This window comes from Podarcis erhardii (genome assembly GCF_964252035.2).
Source record: "Podarcis erhardii genome assembly, chromosome: 3".
Classification (NCBI taxonomy): Eukaryota; Metazoa; Chordata; class Lepidosauria; order Squamata; family Lacertidae; genus Podarcis; species Podarcis erhardii.
Window position 1 is genome coordinate 105,415,021 of NC_138507.1, and position 22,021 is coordinate 105,437,041.

General features: G+C 47.7%; 1 protein-coding gene across 2 annotated transcripts in view; it reads right to left on the reverse strand.

The window, feature by feature from the left end:
* The window catches only part of SRF (serum response factor), a 71,985-nt gene that overhangs the window by 15,361 nt on the left and 34,603 nt on the right, over positions 1 to 22,021 (reverse strand). The window contains exons 3-4 of one of the 2 annotated variants that reach the window (XM_081854746.1): positions 8,555 to 8,816; positions 7,910 to 8,092 (exon numbers count right to left, since the gene is read on the reverse strand). In XM_081854746.1, the coding sequence (XP_081710872.1) occupies positions 7,910 to 8,092; positions 8,555 to 8,816 (445 nt within the window). The remainder of the gene's footprint in view (positions 1 to 7,909; positions 8,093 to 8,554; positions 8,817 to 22,021) is intronic. The other variant, XM_081854747.1, reaches the window with a different exon arrangement.

A 22,021-nucleotide genomic window follows, 5' to 3' on the forward strand; every position in this document is an offset into this window, starting at 1 on the left:
ATGTTGCACTGTTGAATTTACCTTAGTACTTGCCGGCGTTTTCAATTATTCCCCACATTCTCAACAAAAAATTTCCACTCCTCTTTAAAAACCTGTTCTTCTTGCTCTCTTATTCTACTTGCTAGGCCTGCTAACTCTGCATATTCTATCATCTTAAATTACCAGCCCTCCTTACCAGGGACCTCACTCACCCTCCATTTGGGGGCGAACAAAATCCAAGCCGCTGTTGTCACATACATTAATAAGCTTTTTTTTTCTGAGGGATTAAAGGGTTTTCTCAGGACTGTGGAGAGCATTTGTGCTGGGTCTCATTGCTACAGTGGTGGCGGCACTCACCCTTCCTCTTGATAGGACAGAATTTTCCAAATGTTGTTTTCGCAACATGTTAAGTGCACCGGCTGCAGTGTGTAGGTGCGTCACGCAAACGCTCCCCATGCTCCGCCGGGGGCTGGAAAAGGGTGACTTTAACCTCCGGTTTGCTAGTCAAACTGAATTATCATGTTGTGAAATGATGCATATCTAAAAAGTGTGTCACCAACATGAAAAGTTTGGAAAGCTTGAGGGTGGTGTGGGGTAGGGTGGGTCAAGGAGGCCTCCCAGATGCTGTAGGACTAAGCTCCCATCATTTTCAACTTTTGAGCTGAAAAGCAGGACCAAAATTGTAAACTCTCCTCCATTCAGTCAGGCTGAACACAGTATAAGCCCTGACACACTTTTTCTGAAGAGCAGGACTCTGTCTGCAGTCATTTCCAGGCCAAAATCAGAGGCAGGAACCTGTCATCTTGATGTTTAGGCAGCTACAGAAGCCTTTTTTGTGTAAGAAAGTTTGATCTGGTGATTCGATGGAATATTAATCATACAGCAACAGAAACAGTGTTATTGTTTTCGTTTTGTATCTCATTTTGTCTTATGGCACACCACTTCAATAGTTTCTTGGCTGTGGCAAGGTTTACAAATCTGTAAAAACCGCCACAGCAAAAATACCTCTGCTGGTTTAGGGACAAGGTGAATCGGGGTCTCCTAACATCTCTCAGGCAGTTCTCAGAGTGGGCTAACAATCAACCTGACTTTGCAAGGAACTCTGGAAATGGTAGCTCTATGAGGAGAACAGAGGTTTCCTAAACAACCCTTAAACTACGTTTCCCAGGATTCTTTGGGGGAAGCCATGACTGTTTAAAGTGATGCAGTACTGGTTTAACTATATACAACGCAGACAAGGCCCGGCCTGTTGTCTTATCCCCTGTTCGGGCTTTGCTTGCGCCCAGAGGCCTCCATTTGTTCTAATGCTAAACAGGAGTGCCCTCTAAAGGCAGCCTAGGATACTTTTGCTTGTCCCTCAGCAGATAGATTTCCCCTCTCCGCTGGCTAAGCACTCTCTTCAACTGGCAGAAGACAAGCCCGACTGCAGGCTTCCCAGGTTCCTGGCTGGCTCATGGCGAATCTCCTTCCCTTGTCCTCTGGGGCTCGCTCTCTTCCTCTCTCCTACCACTACTCCCTTCTGCCTCTTCCAAGGCTTTTGCAACTGGGGCAGTTGAGTGGGGTCCCGGCACAGCCGCCCAGAGGGCCTGCGGTATCCAATCTCCACAGAAATAGTAAGATAAATAAATACATCCAAGAAAGCCAAGATAGAAGCAAATACAAATCATGGGCAAGCTGGGATTCCAAATTAAGCAACAGGGCACCTGAACTCTTACAGGCAAAAGCTAACCTGTGATGCGTTGCAGCAGAGGGATGATCATGCGCTGCCTTGGAATACCCGAAGCTGCCTTATGTTCACTGACATATTCAATAATCACACGAGACGTAACTGGCTGTGTTCTTAGATAATTAAGGTATACTATTCATTGTATCAAACTGTAAATTTCAACAGAAGTGACTCATAAAGTTCAACAAACGAACAAAGCAGAAGACCCAGTGGATCAGATCATTCTCTAGTCAGTTCATGCATAAGGTCCATCCGTGTAATGGTGTCTATTCCACCTGTCTGTTCATAAAGTCCAAACAATCCACATGTAAGGTTGTTACAGTTCCACAAAATCCTTTCACAGAGTCTAGACAAGGATTTCTGGAATATTGGCCTTGTTTTGCCGTCCTGGGCTGCACCAGTAGTTTTAAAGCACTAAGTAATGCAAATAAATATGTTCACTGACAGTCTTTGGCTGATTAATATCCACACAGGCAGGCAGCAGCTCTCCTGGGTTTCAAACGTTACCAGCTCTACCCAGAGATGCTGGGGATTGAACCCAGGACCTTCTGCATGCAAAGCAGATGCTCTTGTCACTGAGCTACGGACCTTCCTCTTTAACGGGCCTCTAATGGTGGGACTACTGAAAACCACCAGTCATACCAGTGGCAAGGAAACCCAGACACCAACCACAAATCAGCATTCCCATACCAAAGACTCAGCAAAAGGAAAGGAAGGAAACCTACCCCCATCCTGCCAGCCTCCCAGTTCTCATGCTTGGTAAGAACGTTAGAAAAGCCCTCACTGGATAAAACCAAAGGTCTATCTGGTCTAGCATTCTGTTCTCTCGGCAGCCAGCCACATGCCCATGGGAAGCCCATAAGGATGATATGAACGCGACTCATTGACTGAGCTTGTTGAGGGCTGGAATATTCAGCTCCTGGCAGCCATCGATGAGATCGCACCTAAGCGCCCTCTGCGACCCCGCAGAAACCGGGCTCCCTGGTTTACCGAGGAGCTTCGGAAAATGAAGCGGGACCTCAGACGGCTAGAGCGAGTATGGCGGGGTGCCCGTGACGGAGCCTCAAGAACATCTTATAGGGTTTTTATGAAAACCTACAAGATGGCAGTGAAGGCCGCTAAGAAGTCCTACTTCTCGGCCTCCACTGCCTCCGCTAGCTCTCGCCCAGCGCAATTATTTAGTATAATTAGGTCTCTAACGTCCCTTGAAGGACAGCCAAATTTAAATAACAATTTGACACACAGCTGTGAGGCATTTGGGAGCTTTTTTGCGGAGAAGGTCCTGTTGCTCCGCCATGACCTCCCTGCCAATTTGGATACAATAAAGGAACTGGAGGCCCCTCGACTGTCCTTGGGTCCTGTATTGGACCACTTTGACTGGATATCCCCAGCCGATGTGGACAGACTCCTCCTCCGAGCTGGAAAGCCCACCACCTGTCCTCTTGACCCGTGCTCGTCTTGGCTGATTAGAGCGTGTCCAGACAAGGTGCGGGCCCCCCTGGATGATATCATCAATTTGTCCCTTGGCACCGGGACATTCCCAGGGGAACTGAAGGAGGCAGTGGTGCGCCCGCTCTTAAAGAAAACATCATTAGATCCCTTAGATCTATCCAATTACCACCCAGTTTCGAATCTTCCATTCCTGGGTAAGGTGATTGAGAGAGCGGTTGCTGAACAGCTTGGTAGGTTTCTGGATGAAACATCGGCTCTGGATCCATTCCAGTCCGGCTTCCGCGCTGGTCATGGGACCGAGACGGCTCTGGTCGCCCTAACAGATTATCTCCGCAGGCAGCTGGATTGAGGCGGGTCGGGGCTGCTGATTCTTCTAGACCTGTCAGCAGCCTTTGACATGGTCGATCACGAACTCCTGGACCACCGCCTTGCCGACATGGGGATTCAGGGCACAGTCCTTCAATGGCTGCGCTCGTTTCTCTCTGGTCGGGGACAGAGGGTAGCACTTGGGGGGGAATTGTCATCACGCCACTCCTTGGTGTGTGGAGTGCCTCAGGGTGCGATTCTCTCCCCGATGCTTTTTAACATCTTTATGCGCCCCCTCGCCCAGCTTGTCCGGAGTTTTGGGCCTGGTTGCCATCAGTATGCTGACGACACCCAAATCTGTTGATGGATGGCCACCCTGACTCGGCCCCAGACACACTGACCAGATGTCTGGAGGCTGTGGCTGGATGGTTACGTGGGAGCCGGTTGAAGTTAAATCCTTCGAAGACAGAGGTCCTCTGGCTGGGACAGGGCGATATGGGATTGAGGGGGCAACTCCCATCTCTTGCGGGGGTGCAATTAGTGCCAGCATCGTCCGTTAAGAGTTTGGGTGTAATCTTCGATACCTCCCTCTCTATGGAGGCGCAGATTACAGCTATAACAAAGGCAGCATTTTTTCATCTCCGCCAGGCTAAGCAGTTGGCTCCTTATCTCTCTCGCCCTGACCTAGCCACTGTGATCCACGCGACGGTCACCTCCAGACTGGATTATTGTAACTCGCTCTACGTGGGGCTACCCTTGAGACTGACCCAGAAACTCCAGCGGGTGCAGAATGTCGCGGCGAGACTCCTTATGGGGTCTTCGCTGCGAGATCACATTCATCCAGTACTATACCAGCTGCACTGGCTCCCGGTGGAGTACAGGATCAGGTTTAAGGTGCTGGTTTTAACCTTTAAAGTCCTATGCGGCCTAGGACCCTTGTACCTACGGGACCGCCTCTCCTGGTATGTCCCACAGAGGAGCTTACGGTCTGCAAACAAAAACATCTTGAAGATCCCAGGCCACAGAGAGGTTAGGCTGGCCTCAACTAGAGCCAGGGCCTTTTCGGCCGCGGCTCCAATCTGGTGGAACGCTCTGTCACAAGAGACTAGGGCCCTGCGGGACTCGACATCTTTCCGCAGGGCCTGCAAGACAGAGCTGTTCCACCAGGCCTTTGGTCAGGGTGCAGCCTGACCCCCCCCCTCTGGCAACCTGCACAGAACTTTGCTTATTGGTTGCCATCAATTTGATTTTAATTAATTTTTATAATGAAATGTTTTTAGAATTGTTGGATTATTTTGATTGTTGTTAGCCGCCCTGAGCCCAGCTTCAGCTGGGGAGGGCGGGATATAAATAAAATTTATTATTATTATTAATAGCCCTCTCCTGCTCATAGAAGGAACCCCGTGGGTCATCTAGTCCAACCCACTGCAATGCAGGAATGTTCTTGGCAACTGTCTTTGAGAGCCATCGTGACTCGCTGACAGGAGGTTGTGGACTCTCCTTCCTTGGTTTTTAAACAGAGGTTGGATGGCAATAAGACATGGATGCTTTAGCGGACATTCCTGCATTGCAGGGGGTTGGACTAGATGATCCGTGGATTCCCTTTCCAATTCTATGATTCTGGGGATTCATCCAACCTTCTAGGGTGTAATAAAAATTTTAAGGTCTTATATGTATAATAAATGCTCTTAAATGTACTAAGCAAACACATACATATATATATATATATAAACCACATGTCTGAAACCCATAGGAAAAGTCCTAAAGCCATTTTGACTCTTTCAGTCACCTCAAATATTTCTCTACAACAGAGGTCAGCAACCTTTTTCAGCCACTGTCCCTCAGACCATGTGGGGGGCCGGACTATATTTTTTTTGGGGGGGGGATGAACGGATTCCTATGCCCCACAAATAACCCAGAGATGCATTTTAAATAAAAGCTCACATTCTGCTCATGTAAAAACACCAGACAAGCCCCACCAATAACCCAGAGGTGCATTTTAAATAAAAGGACACATTCTACAGGTTGTACAATGATAATAAAGGTATTATTATTATTATTATTATTATTATTCATGTAAAAACATGAATAACCGTCTGTGGGCTGGGTTGAGAAGGCGATTGAGCCGCATCCAGCCCCGAGGCCTTAGGTTGCCTACCCCTGCTCTACAACGTAGAAGGAAATGTGCCTCCCCATTGTCTCTGTCCTCACAAATCCTGTCTTAAGGACACATTTAAGGTGTGAATAGCATAAGCCTGTGACCTGGCTCAGGAATTAAGTATTATCATTACAAAAGGATGGCCAGACTCCCCAGGTAATCCAGTCAAGTGACCATTAACATGTAACCTGGCAGACAGGGTAAAAACAAGACACTCAGATTTCTGTTGTAGACCGCCTTTTCTGTGATGTAGGTATAATGTATCTGGGGGCTGGTCTTGGACTCCAGGGTGGGCAATTTAAAATGTCTATATAAGGGCGGGCACACCTTTGTTCTGGGTCCTCGTCCTCTCTCCTGCATGTGGGAGGAGCACCCTGTTGCAAAAGTTTAATAAAGATCAGGCTTACTAGCTGCTTTGCTTCTCAATATTCTCTGGTTGGCCTCTGTTATTTTCTCCTACCGATGGAGAACCTACAAAGGACTCTATAAAGGCTCTTGTGTACCCCATAAGGGAATAAGGGCAGATTTTGTTTACAACAAGCGCAATTTGGGTAGGGTGCTGGCTGCTCACGGTGGGGTGGGGAGGAGTTTTGTTGCGGAAGCAGGAATCCTTGCACTGATGGAACACTTTAGTTGGAATCATCCCAAGCAAGGCTTATGAGGAGCGTTTGAAGGAGCTGGGAATGTTTAGCATGGAAAAGAGGAGACTGAGAGGAGATGTGATTGCCATCTCAAATCTCAATACACTGCTTAGCATATTGTTCATGCAAAGTGATCTGAAAGGTCCTTTTAATACATCCTTAAAGCTTCCCCTGCCACATATATGCGTACTCCTCACCACTAACCCAGCAAACTTGCTCGAGGAAAGTTGGATGTTCTGCAGCAGATTTCCAGCATATGATTTTAGGCTTTTAAGGAACCCAAGCCCTTTGTAAGGATAAGACAAGAGCTGGCCAGCCTGAGAGCATTACAACAGTTTTACTGCTAATGGCTTGTTACATCAAGACTGAAGTGCTGTTTATTATTCCTACAGCCGCACCAGCCTCAAGGACGTCCAAATGAGTTCCAGCACGATTCCAGCAAGGCGGCCCCCAGCTCCCCATCTTCCCCCAGACAATTTGCAGGGTCCAAACTTCCAGTGAAGATGCTACTTTCCATCACAGCAACTGCCACAGGTCCTCTTCCCTGCTAAGTAAATATTCACCATTTTCCATTTCACCAATCACAGCCAAGGTCGGCGGGGCCAGAAGCCCCTTCCTCCGCTGGTATTGTCTACCTCCTCCCGTGTTGCCACGGTGACATCTCTCCCCTTGCCCCACCCTGCCACTAATCAACTGCATAATGAAACAGTGCAAAGAAGAGTCTGTGCCACCACAGCAGCGGCAGCGAGCTCTACACGCCCCTAAAAGTGGAAACTGTGACAACAGAGGAACGTACCAAGAGATAACCATGCTTCAGGAGGCAGGAGATTTCATACATCAAGTGAGGGACCACCACGTCAGGCAAGCACACACGCTCCCCCATCAGCTTTGCTTTCCTGATAATCATACCAGCAGAAGTAGAATGCCCACAGTCGAACAGGGAAGGCACAGCCAGCGAGGTGCCCCTGATCTTTTGCTGGACTACAGGTCCCATCATCCCTGATTATTGGCCATGCCAGCTGGGGCCGATGGGATTTGTAGTCCAAATAAACGTCCAGAGGAGGACGCGATGGGTACCTTTGAAACAGGGCCTCCTACACACAACCTGACTTTTGTGTCCAAATAGTTTGAATGAGCCTTGAGAACATTGGCTCAGAAGGCAATGAATAAACTAATAAAAATAAGAACAACAACAACAACCAAAGAAGCTGAATACTGGGAGGTTTGGGACAGATAAAGGAAGCACTTCCCGTGGCAAATAGCTCTAGTTCTAGAATTGCCTGCCATAAGAGATGGCTGCCAACTTGGACGGCTTTTAAAGGGGATTAGCAAATTTGTGGTGGGTAAGACTATCAATGGCGCCCAGTCACGGTAGCTATGTGCTACCCCGTCAAGATCAGAAGTACCACACCTCTGAATACCACCAGCCACTAGGGGGGAACATCAAGGAGGCTGTTGCCTTCATAATCCTGCTTTCGGGTGGGCTTTCTGCTGGCATATCTGGAAAACCAGACGCTGGACTAGACGAGCCTTCAGCCTGCTTCCGCTGGACCTATATTTTTTGAGGCGCGGGAGGAGAGGCTTCCATGAAAGCGTGCACCCTCCACCCACCTCCCACAAGCAAGGGGAGAAGTGAGCGCTGCTGACCTGTCAGGGACACAAACTGCCCTCCGGCGGAGGCTGGAAATCGGAAGACTGTCTGCTGTGCCTGCTGCACCTGTCCAGGTGTGGCTGCAGCGGCCGCCTGGCCCTGCTGGCTGCAGAGGGCAAGGGAGTGCGGCTGCAACTGAGTGAGAGGAGTGGTAGGGGTCCCGGGAGGGAGTGGAGCACCTGCCGGAAGGAGGGAGAAAAAAATAAAGCCTTCTTTAAAAAAATCAGGGGCCGGCTCACTTTTTTAAATTTAAATTTTAATTTTTTAGCTTAGGCTGAGTTTCCTCCCAGTTATTATTATCTGTTATCACAGGCCCTTGTTGGGAGGAAGAGGAGGGAAGTCTCCACATCCCAGCTCCAAACCCTACAATTATCACAACCAGGTGTGCCACACACAAAAAAGAGGAAAAGGAGCCACGGGGTGGCGAATTTGCAGCCACGGAATTTCACAGGCTTCCAGGCCTCACAGCTAGGCCTCAAAGCCACACTCTCCCTTCTGAACCAATCACATTTGAGAGAGCACAGCACCAGCATTCCTATTCCAGCCTCTCCGGAGCAAAAGAGAGAGGTTGAGGCTAAAAACCGGAGGGTTCCACAGGGATAAAGCAGGAAAGTGCCTCAGTCGGCAAGAGGGAAACTGACCTGACATGAGGGTGAAGCCGGTGGGTATCTGCATTAGCCCTCCGGAGGCCACTGCACTGCTTCCAGTGGTTTTCAGCACCGTCCCGTTGGCACTGGTTACCGTGTTGGGGCTGACACTGGCAGAGACTGGCGATAGGTAGTTGGTGATGGGGAACGAGGGGCCGCTGCTGACCTGCATGGAGGTGGAGGTGGTGGGCGCCGTCTGGATGGTTGACGTCGTCCCTGGCAGGTTGGTGACGGTGAAGGCAGGCTTCAGCGAGTCCTGCAAGAGAAGGGCAACTCACATTCAGAACGGGCACGACCCAGAAAAATCAGAATGGCCGCAACCAACCTCCCTGTGAACCCTGCTGCTCTAGCCGTACAAACTGCCCAGTGCCAAACGTGGCAGAGAACAGTCCCCGGGGCTGAATGTTTTCATCGAAACATTCAGCTCTGTTCTAATTTACGTGGAGCCACATTTGGGCTGCTGGAAGGAAGGAGGGAAGGATGCGGGGTGTTTGTTTTGATCTGCGACATGAGCCAGAAATCTGCAGCCAAGGAAGAGGCCAGTTGAGTACTTCTGCTAAGTGATGAATCTCTCTCTCTGACACACACACACACACCAGCACAAAGTCCAAAAATTGGATCCACTGAGACAGAAATGTCCAGTGGGCATCAAACTGAGATCAAACTTCTCATTTTTCTACCAAGCCCTCCTCTCTACATAAGCCTGATCATAAGCCTGTTGAAAAGGCTTTTCTCTATCTTTTTTTTAAAAAAAAAATTCATTTTTCTTTTTCATTTATTACATACATCTCAAATTCCTAACATTTACTATATATTCCTCCCTCCCTCTCCTCCAAGACTTCCCCCAACTTCTGCTTCTGGTTTGTTTCTATTTTCAGAAAAAGTTATTAATAACATAACATCAAACCTAAAAACATAAAAATAAAAGTGAATACACCATCCTATTTCACTATCTTCTAAACATTTTTTGATGCTGATACAGTGGTACCTCAGGTTAAGTACTTAATTCGTTCCAGAGGTCCGTACTTAACCTGAAGCACCACTTTAGCTAATGGGGCCTCCTGCTGCTGCCACGCCGCCAGAGCACAATTTCTGTCCTCATCCTGAAGCAAAGTTCTTAACCTGAAGCACTATTTCTGGGTTAGCGGAGTCTGTAACCTGAAGCGTATGTAACCTGAAGCGTATGTAACCCGAGGTACCACTGTAATGTGAATGTTTATTTAAATGGCCTTTCTTTATCTTTGGCACACACCTATTCCTTTGCTCCCCACAGTCGACCTGCAGCCACCATCGTGCCACTTCTCCCATCACAGCACTGCAAAAATGCAGCCCCTTCCCTCCTTCCCTTTGACAAAAGGTCTGGTCCATGCCCTGGCCATCACTCGTTGAAACTACTGCAGCCCTTCTCAACGCTGGTCTGCCGTCCTCTCGCCTTGGTCCTGTTGCATCAGTCTAGCGCTCATCTGCTGCCAAAATCCCTCACAGTTCCGATTACATGCTTCTCCCTCTTCAACCCCAAACAGTATCTGCTTCCAGTCCAAGAATGTCAGCCCTCTGCAGAGTTGACCCCTCTTTACAATTCCCAATACCCTACTGCCTCTGAATTTTACTCCTCCAGCCTCTTAACACCTGAGAGGACCCTAGTCCTTCTCCCTTGCCGTCCCAGATGCTTGAAATTGCCTCCCAGAGCAGCCAGCACGCCACCTTTCTTACTCCCTTCAAATCCTGGAAGCATAAGCACATGCAAGAGAAACCACCAAATACTGTTTTCCTGTTTGCCATTGGCTGCACTTCCGTTCTTTTCCTGTTGTGTCCCCACTTCGTGTTAAGCTCCCCACCCACCTGCAATTGTAAGCTCCTCACGGCAGGGAGACAGACACGTCTGATGGTGATACATATTTACCTACCGCCAGGAGCCGGGCTTTCCTGTCAAAGCGCCAGCTCTATGGGAACACGGCCAGGCTCAAAACACAACTTGGTTCCGGGCACTAGGCCAAATCCTGGGTCTTACATAGGAACGTAGGAAAAGTGAGTCAGACGACTGGTCCATCGAGCTCAGGACTGACTGGCACTTGCTCTGTAGAGTTCCAAATGGGAGAAGTTCCCAGTCCGTAGATGCTAAAGGATTGTACCTGGGACCTTCTGTAAACAAAACTGATGCTCTACCGCTATTTTAAAGTGGAACTAAACTTGTGGAGGCTCACCCATGTTAACACTCGACTCTGGTTTTTGCGGAAGAAAAGTATCAGTGGTACAATGAGAGCTGTCTCTCAGGGCTGAAGTCCTGGGCCTCGTAGAATAAGGAAACCCCAAATAGCCACCCAGAAGGTAACACACAATGGAAAAACAAGCAAACAGGCCCAGGGTCAGCACCTGGGCTGGTACCTCAGAGCATCCTCTCTTTCCTTTTATTTTTAAGAACATACAGTGGTACCTCCGGTTAAGTACTTAATTCGTTCCAGAGGTCTGTTCTTAACCCGAAACTGTTCTTAACTTGAAGCACCACTTTAGCTAATGGGGCCTCCTGCCGCCGCACCGCCGGACCACAATTTCTGTTCTCATCCTGAAGCAAGGTTCTTAACCCAAGGTAATATTTCTGGGTTAGCGGAGTCTGTAACCTGAAGCATATGTAACCTGAAGCATATGTAACCCAAGGTACCACTGTATTATGTTTGGGGGGCAGCCAGCCAACGGGTATTTACATAGCTGCAGATGCTCATTGCCTGGTTTTCCATCTTTCAAAGCATGTTGCCGTCCTATGCCACAAAATGGTGCTCCTACTCCCAAGAAAACATGCTTAGCCAAGGTAAAATGCATTTGACTCCCGTATTAGCGGAATAGCAGCAGCATAGAGGGAGAATCACTGCATCTCACTGTTCCACGTCTGAGCAAACGGCAAACATTCGGTGATACGCGAGATCTTACTACTCCCTGGGAGACTCTAGCCATTGAGAACCTTAGCCTTCTTGCGTCCACATTCTGGCTTGGATTCTTGGTCATGCTAAAATGTGACAGAATGCCGGGAACTGGGTTTGTTTGTTTTTAATTTAAAAGAGAGAGAGAGAAATACGTATATAAAGTTCTTGACCTTTAAAGACTGCGTAATTGGAATGGTGGAAGCTAACCCTTGGGAGTGATTTGGTCCCTGCGGGTCAGCATGCCTGCACCTTCCACGCCCGGGAAAGGGTTAATGGGTTTTGTGTGATGTCTGTGCTCTGCCCACCCCATGCAGATTGGTGGGTCTGGAGCTCCCATGTGCTCCTCCAGGCTCCTGACCTGACACTCTGCCAAAATCAAGGAATTCACAGCTCGACTAACATCTAAAAAAGGAAAGGCAGCCCATTTTGGACAGAGGCAGCCAATCCGGATCACCCTTCCCTGCTGCATGGAGGGAGTGTGGAGGAGGCGGCCGGGGGGGGGGGGAGGAAGGGGAGAGAAGAGGTGGGGAGGGCTGCCCAGCAGACGCCAGCCCCCAATTCCTTTCCAGTCCTGGCACGGAGATCCGTGTAGATGGAATTAGGATGAGCATGTGACAATGGTACACAGCCCGGCAAATTAACTTTCCATTATCTCAGCTGCAACCTCCTTTCTACTAGAGAAGGGGGAGAACTGTTACTCTCCCCCCCACAAATGCCACCCACCACAAGAGGGAGGGCAATTGCCTGCCATGGGAAAAGCGCAGGAGCAGGTCGCTATTCTGCACAAACACACTTAACACTGTGCTTATTTGCGGGGGGGGGGGGGGCAACATGAACAAGTGGCCTGAATTTCTCACAGATCAAATCTACAAAAACTAGGGGGCAGCAACAACCCCACGGCATGAGTTCGCCGAATAACTATGGTTTCATTTACAATATTTTTAAGCCCACCCTTCCTCCAAGAGCTTGGGGCTCTGTACAATGGCTATTCCCTCCGCTTTTTATCTTCACAACAACCCTGAGAGGTAGCCTATGCCCGGAAGAGCCACTGGCCCAAGCTTACCAAGTGTGCTTCAAGACCGAGCAGGGATTTTTTAAAAAATTCATTTTTATTAAATTTTCCACTTTAACAATCCAATCAAATCACATTAAATATTCCAGATTATGCATATACATATCAAATAATCCGAATATTCTGCCAAATTATAATTTTTTTAATAGGCCTTCCCATGCTTCAAGTTTGGAGGGATTTGAATTCAGTTTTCCCTGGTCTTAGTCCAACACTCTTAAACCACTAGCTTTTAAATCCATTGGCTGGGAAGCCAATGGGTCTCTGAGTCACCTGCCAATCATGCAAAGACTGCCCTCTCATATGGGTTTGGCAGATGACACCGTGGCCGACTTGGTATGTGCTGCAGCAGTGGGGCACCTATGGTTCCCCAGATGCTGTGGGACTCGAAGTTCCCACCAGCCCCAGCCACTGTGGCCAATGGTCAGAGAGGTTGTAGCCCTAACAAGATCTGGAGGGCCACAGGCGATGCAGACACCATCTCTAACCAACAGGATAGGGAAGCTTACAAACATGGTGGTTATGGTCTGAGGGTACATGAAGCTACCACTTTGCTGAAGCTAAGCAGGTCTGGATCTGGTCTGTGCCTGGATGGGAGACCACATGGGAACCACATGGGTTTCCTAGACAGAAGATGGGATATGAATGTATGTCTGCCCTCTGTCACTCACTTTCAAGAACAGATATTGCTAACAAATGAGTGTAAGTGGCCTAGTAATTAACTTACGAACTTTATTTATTTTCTATAGGCTTATTTGCAAGGCTGGAAGAAGCTTTATTTTAATGCTTGTCCATGGGTATGTTTACATGATGTCTGGAGCATCCTCTTGACAACCTAGTACGTGCAAAGTTGCTATAACCCATCACAGCAGATCACTGGCCCCACCAGTTCAGGCAAATCCGCATCCTTCCCCACCCACCCCTCCTGGCAAAACATAGGAATATTGGAAACTTCCTTACACAGAGTCAGGCCAGTTGTCCACCTAGCTCAATATTGTCTGAGTTCCTGGAAAGCAGCTACCAGTCAGTGTAGACAAGAACGTCTCCCAGCCCTACTGGAGATGCTGGGAGATTAATCAAGGGACCTTCTATCTCTGATGCTCTGCCCCTGAGCTACAGAGGTAATAAGATAACCATCCATGGTGAATAATGACTAAAGGGCTACTGGACACAATACACAGTTAAGAGCGGGTGCTGAATGCATTTCTTCCCCCAGGGTGCAAGGTTTTAGGGCCAGTACAGCTGTTTGCAGAGCATTTCCGCAGCAAACATGGAAAAGAAAACATGTACACACGCAAGTCAGAGATTCCGGTGTTTGAAGCAAGACTTTCGTGAGACTCTTAATGGGATGGTGTGCTTCCTTTGCACCCTAAAGGTTGTATGGGCAGGCAACATCGTAGAATTAAGATGCTCTCCCACACAGACCTCAAACTGTAAATTACAGGCAGTGATTTGGGGAGAGAGCTAAACCACAGACTTGGTTCTGTGCACCCAGCACTGTGGCAGAATGGCTGGGGAAGAGCAAGGGATCTGCAATCTCCTCTCTGGAAGATTGCAGGGATGCTAAGCTTAGCATTTTGGTGCAAATGAGGACATTGTTTCTGCTTTACCCGAAAGGGCCTTTAACTAATTAACTCTGAAAACCTTGCTCGTTTGTGCAAATACATCAGATATCTTACCTCTGTGGTGTAGTGGTTTAGAGCATCAGACTAGGACCTGGGAGACAAGGGTTTGAATCCCTATTCGGCCGTGAAGCTCACTGGATGACCAATCACTGCCTCTTAGCTTACTATAGGGTTGTTCCAGGGATTAAATGAAGGGGGGCAATCCTGTATATCACCCAGAGCTACTTGGAGAAAAGGTGGCATAAAAATACAATGCATAAGCACTGTATTCAAAGTCAGTTGGCTACGATGGTGTTTGGTTGGAAACCAGCTTTTGCGCAAACTCCTCTCACTTTTTCACTTTAACGTTTCTGGATGAGACAGGCAGGGTGGGATGCTGGGGAGAAATGATGTGGGGTGGGGAGAGAGATGGTCTTGAAAAAACAACTGTGAGCATGTTCAAATGGCACCTTATTGTGGACTCGCTGCCGCTCATGCAAGGAAGTTTTGAGAAGTGGCCGCATGTTGCTATGCTCAAAATTCAGTCTCATTTCCCATTTAATCCAGATCTACCTTTTCCATGGAACTCAAAACAAACACGCACATAGCAGAAACAGAAAATCTGGGTTAAGCTGGGTGTGTGCAAGTGTGGAAGTGACTGCAAAAAAGGGTGAGTGGACAGAACGTAAGAAGATCCTGCTGGATCAGGCCAGTCACCCATCTTGCCCAACATCCTGTTCTCACCAGATGAAGACGAGGAGGAGTTTGGACTTGATATCCCACCTTTCACTACCCTTTTAAGGAGTCTCAAAGCGGCTAACAATCTCCTTTTCCCTTCCTGCCCCACAACAAACATTCTGTGAGGTGAGTGGGGCTGAGAGACTTCAGAGGAGTGTGACTAGCCCAAGGTCACCCAGAAGCTGCATGTGGAGGAGCGGGGAAGCGAACCTGGTTCCCCAGATTACGAGTCCACCGCTCTTAACCACTATACCACACTGTGCAAAACCCACAAAAAGGGCAAGTGCACAACAGCACTCTCCTCTCTTGTGGTTTCTAGCAACCGGTAGCCAGAAGCATTTCTGCCTCCAGCTGCGGAGGCAAGAGCACAGCCATCATGGCTATAAGCTATCCGACAGCCTTCTCCAGAAGTTGTCCAAAATATTTTTGATCTGGAAGCTCTGAGTGGGCAAGAGTTTTCCCTCTGTATTTCCCCCCTTCTCTCTTTTTTTAAAATAATATTTATTCCAGTTTTAAAGATTACAAAAAGAAAACACTAAATTAAGCAAGAAAAAACAAGACAATACATCACCATGAATACAGACAAGAAAAAAACAAATAAAACCCCAGAAAAATACAAACAATTAAGAAAAAAAAAAACAACAACAAAAAACCCAAATCAAACCTTCCCATAACTTATTTTTCATTTGCTTGTTTCCTTGACCTCCTCACACCTCCCTTTTTTCTATTCTAGTTCAATTAGATATTTCAGCAAATCCTTTCCATCTTTGTTTTTATCCTAATAATTTATCTTAACATACTGTAATTTTACACTCTCTTCTTTCACCAATTAACTATCCATTTTTACTTAATCCTTTATATCATTTCTGCTAAAACCACGTAACTTCATTCCAACATCCTTCTAACATTCCTTAATTTTACAATGTTTCTGTAAATAAACTATAAATTTCTTCCAATCTTCTTCCACCAACTCTTCTCCCTGGTCTCGGATTCTGCCAGTCATTTCCGCCAGTTCCATAAAGTCCATCACCTTCATCTGCCATTCTTCCCGGGTGGGTAAATCTTGTGTCTTCCAGTACTTTGCAATAAGTATTCTTGCTGCTGTTGTGGCAGTATTTCCCCCCTTCTCACCCCATGTATATTTCTACCCATCTCTTGTCGTTTCTTCTCCTGTTCTCCTTTCACACTCAAACTGTGGCTTCTTTTCCCCAAACCCCTTTTAAAGGCATCCAAGGCTGGTGGGTCATCATTACATCTTGTGGGAAGGAATTTCACATACTCTGTGAAGGAGTTATCTTCTTTTACCTGTCCAGTTTTGTTGGATGGCCCCAGGTTCTGGTACAGTCATACCTCGGGTTACAGCCGCTTCAGGTTGTGTCTTTTCGGGTTGCGGACTGCCAAAACCCGGAAGTACCCGAACGGGTTACTTCCGGGTTTCGGCAATTGCGCTTTGCGCATGCGCAGAAGCGGGTTGCAAACACTGCAGGTTACGAACATATATGCTGCATGGATCACGTTTGCAACCCAAGCAGCCACTGTACTATAAGAGAGGGAGAAAAATCTTTCTCCATTTTCTCTGCACCAAACACCTCTATCACGTCCCTTCACCCTTCCCCGGTGTCCATTTGGTATTGTTTTGTTTTTGAATGAACCGACAGTATTTAACCCCACTCACCCCCAGGGTTTTCTTTGTACATAGCCTTGAGACAACTGTGTAAAAGAAGGCAATTAATAAAGTAACAATCATAATAAAAAAAACTGGATGGAGAACTCTACGCTCCCTTAAAAACAATGGAGAAAAAGAAAGATATAAAAGTAGTGAATAAACAAAAATGAGCCCATTTTATGCACAGAGGTTTAATAGAGAAACATCATCGTTTTATAAAATGCACATCAAAAATGCCAAATACAAGTACAAGCTGCATGAACGCTGCAACTTCTCTGTATGAAGCTGCAGGTTATAATGTGGGACACAGGAAAACCGCCTTCCAACAACAGATCCAGGGTTTCCCAAATGTGGCTCTCCAGCTGTTTCTGGACTACAGTTCCCATCATTCCTGACCACTGGTCCTGCTAGATAGGGATGATGGGAATTGTAGTGCGAAACAGCTGGTGGACCAAGTTTGGGAAAGCCTGAATTAGATTGTGGAAGCATCCTGGTGGGATTGGTCTGAGTGGGAGGACTGAGATGAGAATGTGGAACTGGGGGAATTGAATCCTGGGGAGGGGCCAGCAAGTCGGGATATTCACTTGCCTGCAAAACGTGGAAAGCAAATGATGCCGGGGGAACAGGACTGGCAGTAAAACAGACCTGCCAATCAAGTTTAACCAAGGGATGCTTTAAGCATTGCAACCCTTGAAGCTGGTGAGGAGCGCTTACCCATGTAAACGCTGTGAAACTTTTAAATGACTCTTACACCACACATTGACTCTCAGGGGCACACTGGGGCCTCAACAGAGTTTAGATGGCGCATGCATATATGAACCAGGGCATGAGAGTTAAGAGACTTCAAAAGTTGCACCAGCAACATAGAGCACCAGACGCTTCCTGGCACCCTCCGCAGGGCAGCTGCATTAGATCAGATACCATTTGATGCAGCTTTAGAGGGTGCCGCTGTGACTGGGTTAGCCCCAGAGGGAAAGAAAAAACCACCCACATGTCTCAGCATGAAGTTCCACTGCTGATGCCCCCGGGATTGAGTGAGAGGACATCAAAGGAAGAGGTGCAAACAAAATGCTCAAGAGGGAAGCGCACAGGGGGAAGAGAAATTGTGCATGAGAGCTTTGACCCCTTTGCATTTTATAGCTGTCATACATAGGATCGTGGCTCAGAGCTCATGCTTTAGAGTTGTTAGAAGTCCCAGGTTCAATCCCTGGCCTCACCAGTTAGGGGTGGGAGAGCACCCTTGTCTGAAACCCCTGGAGAGCCGCTGCCAGCCAGTGCAGGCAACACTGAACTGCATGGGCAAACAGTCTGACTCCTCTGACTCCTAAAGCACGCTTACTAACCAGCAGCGGTTTTAACGCCCTCTGCTTGTGAACATTTCCTTCCGAACCATGCGTCAGTCCGCACAAGCGTGCCATGCACCTTTAGGGAAAAGATTTGGTAGTTCCCAACATGCCAAAACGTGACAACAGGTTGCACAGGTTGAGAAAAGAGGAGAATTAGATAAGGCAGGATAGCAGCGAGGCGGCAGGCTGGCACAAGACTGCGCCCCGCAGCCTTAGGGGAATCGGCCCCTCTCTCACACCTGCCACGGGACATTCCAGCCCCTTGCTCCAACGGAGAGGCCCCACAGCTGTTCCGTTTGTCAGGGGATGAGTGCCACGTGAAGGGACCCAGACAACTACTAGCAGCCTCGCGTGCTTAGGAGGGGGGTCAGCGGGGCAGGCAAAGGCATAGCAACCAAGGACACCACCTCATAACATCACAATACAACGCAAAAGAAGCCTAGCCCTCCTGGAGAATGAGCCACCTCACAGCCTCAGCGCTATTACTGCACATGAGGATAGCGCTGTTGGGATGTGGAGGTCCAGGGCTGAGACTTAAAGCATGCCTCATAAGTAATGTTTCACCCTGAAACCCCGCAGGATGAGGACCCAGCTTCTCGTTGGCTGTGTCGATTAGCTATGTTCAAGTCACTACCAAGCCCTAATCAGTTAAAGGCCTCTGACAGGAAAGGGCCCTTAATACTACCTGTGAAGCACAGAAGCACAACACCACAAACCGCTGGGCAAATTAAGGGGTTTCGGGTACAGTAGGAACCAGGCCAGGACACTGTTCATAGGTAAAGGTAAAGGGACCCCTGACCATTAGGTCCAGTCACGGCTGACTCTGGGGTTGCGGCGCTCATCTCGCTTTATTGGCTGAAGCAGCCGGCGTACAGCTTCTGGGTCATGTGGCCAGCATGACTAAGCTGCTTCTGGTGAACCAGAGCAGCGCACGGAAACGCCATTTACCTTCCCGCTGGAGCGGTACCTATTTATCTACTTGCACTTTGACGTGCTTTCGAACTGCTAGGTTGGCAGGAGCAGGGACCGAGCAACGGGAGCTCACCCCGTCACAGGGATTCGAAGCGCCGACCTTCTGATCGGCAAGTCCTAGGCTCTGTGGTTTAACCCACAGCACCACCCGCGTCCCTGACACTGTTCATAAACACCCCTAAATGCCTGACACAATAGTCCAACCACCTCTGGTTGGCCCTAAGTTCCTTACTAGGGCTGGGCTATACAGTATATCAATATATCATCCAAAACCCGTTTGTGGTCCATATTGTGAGATTGGTTTCATACATTTTGACATTGCAATATATTGCAAATCATGAGGTTTGTGTGTGTGTTATGCAAAAATCACAATGTGGGGGAAACCATGACGCCAGCCAATGCCTCCACATAGCTCCAACCTTATTTCAGACATTGCGATATATCAGTCTATCGCAATGTTTAGCTGATGATATATCACGATGTTGAAAACCAGATATCACCCAGCTCTACTGTTCGCCTCTACACAGTTCCATCCTTATTTCAGACATCATGATATATTGGTATATCGCGATTTTTAATTTGGTGATATATCATGATGCTGAAAACCAGGTATCACCCAGCCCTACTCTCTACCTCTGAACTAAGTTGTTCGGGAACATGCCTGTCCTAGTATTGGGGAACAAAACTAAGTCTGCACAGTTTAACAGGCACACTAAATTCCCTAACACGCTCCAGAGTAAATAAATGTTAAAGGTCCTCAGAGGTAGACTGCCTCTGATCATCACCATCCCCTTAATGTCCGATGTTCAGGCTGTGAGTGCTGACACTTGTGTAGCCAAAATAGCACCATACACACCCAGGGGCGCCGACTTATAAAAAATATTGGGGGGCGGGGGCCCATACCGACTTATAAAAAATATTGGGGGGGCCCAAGACCTCCAAACCGCTGCTGCTGGGGGAACGAAAGGGGCGAGCCCCGGGCTGCCCCGACCTTAAGTGAACCTGTGAGGGCCCGCCCTTTGCGGCAGCCGATTGGCTGCCGCCGTGGGCGGTGAATATTAATGAGCTAGGGGGAATCCCCGCTTCTCGCGGGGCTGATGCCAGCCCCGCAAGATTGTTGATGGGTCGAGAGCCCGCAACCCCACCCCCTCTCTAGATCGGGAGTGGCTTTGTTTTAACTCATTACTGAATGTATTTTATTTTATTTTTTTAAATAATATTTATTAAAAAAAATTCAAATATAACAGAAAAGAAAAACATCCAAATTTAAGGCCTTATTTTCAGTGTCATCTTTCCAGGACTTCCCCTCCCTTCCCCCTCTTGTATTCCAGTTCTTTCAAATAGATTCAGCAAATTCTTACCCCAAGTTTTAAAGTTATTATCATTAACCCAATTTAAAAAATATTTTCCCATCCCCTAAAATCGACCTGTTCCCTTCCACGAGTTCCCCTCTTTAGTATACAATACAGATTAATATAAAAAAAAATAGAAAAAAGAATAAAATGTAATTTAACACCCTTTGGATTCCAAATTTCCCTCCCCCCTTTCCCGGTTGCGTTCCCAATGTCCGTCAATGTCTACTGTCGTCCTGGAGCTCCCACATCTAAGCCATAATCCTTCACCAGTCCGCTTTGCCGTCTTTTTAATAGTCTTTGCCGTCTTTTGGTCATCTTTGATTTCGAATGTCCAATCTTGGAAGGGGTCTATCTTCCAACTTTGTCCAGTTCTTGTTATTCTTGTTGTTCTTGTTGTTCTCTCTTCTCCTCTCCCCCCCCCCCCCCGCTCTCCTGCACAAATGTTCTAATTCCAAAAAGCTTATAATTCCTCTACAGAGGCTTTGTTATTCAGGAACAAAACATTACGTCAAGTCCCTTCCATTCTTCAATAGATAAATCTATTGTCTCCTTTAGTGTGTAGACCTCTGTAGACAAAATAGTGTTCCATTTCTGCAGTTTCCCAGGAGATAAAAAGTCCGATTCAAATTCCATGCCAGCAATACTTGTAATGACCCACAGCTCCTCTAGAGGGATTATAATAACTCAGTTTCCTTCCCGATCACACCCACCAGTCAAAGTAACTTATTATTCCTTGTTTTAAACAGTTTATATCCAATTTATAACAAATGTAACCAGCAAAGTCCTCGTAACAAAGTTCTCTTTTTGTTCTTCAGTTTTGGCAGCTCCTTTGACAGCTGTCAAAACCTCTATTTCTCCTCTCCCGGCGCTCTCACGGATCGCTCCCGGGTTTTTCGGGAGGGGGGTTGTATTTTAATTCACATTCCACTTTTCTCCTCCAACCCAGCTTATAATTTTCCATCGCGAAATTAATAACTTTATCAAAAAAAGGTTGCACTCGATCTTAGTTGTCAGGTCCTTTGCTTTAGCTCCTCTACAACAGACTTCCTTTTTGCACCTCCCCCACTCGCTCCGAATTTAAGAAAAAATTTGTTCCCCTTTTTAATCCAAGTTCCAATTACTCACGGGTTATTCTTTTAAGTCCAGATTTTCAATGGAAGAAGTCAGCGCTCTCCGCCAAATGGCATGCGGCTTCACTCGGCAGGGGAAGCGGAGGACTCACAGCACCACACCCCCCGTCACCCGCTCCGTAGCCTTTAAAAAGGCTCCTTCGCGTGGTCGGGGGGGGCGCAAACGGTGCCCGCCGAGTCACCATGCCCATGGGTTTCAGCGCCCATGGTTTTTGAGGGTCCCTGCGTCGCCGGCACGGTAGAACCCAGCCCCTGCCGAGCAGGCTCCCTCCGGAGCTCGGAGGGAGTCCGCCATTCAGCGATGGCGCCAACCCGGAAGTCCTACTACTGAATGTATTTTAAAAGGTAACTATCGTCAAACAAGGAAAATAAAAAATACCAACATAATTTTGTGATTTTACAAAGCATAATATAACTAATAATTTTCTTAAATTATTGGGGGGGCGGAGCCCCCCCCCAAACGAATTTTTGAGGGGGCTCAGGCCCCCTCAGGCCCCATGGAGTCGGCGCCTATGTACACACCCAAGATGGAGTCACCAGCTGGCTTGGGGAAATCCCAAGGTTTGCATTAATACAAAGAAGCATTTAGACAAAACTATTAGTTATTAAATTTGTTGCTTTATCTTGCCCAGGGCAACCCAAAGTGACTCACAACCAAAAGAC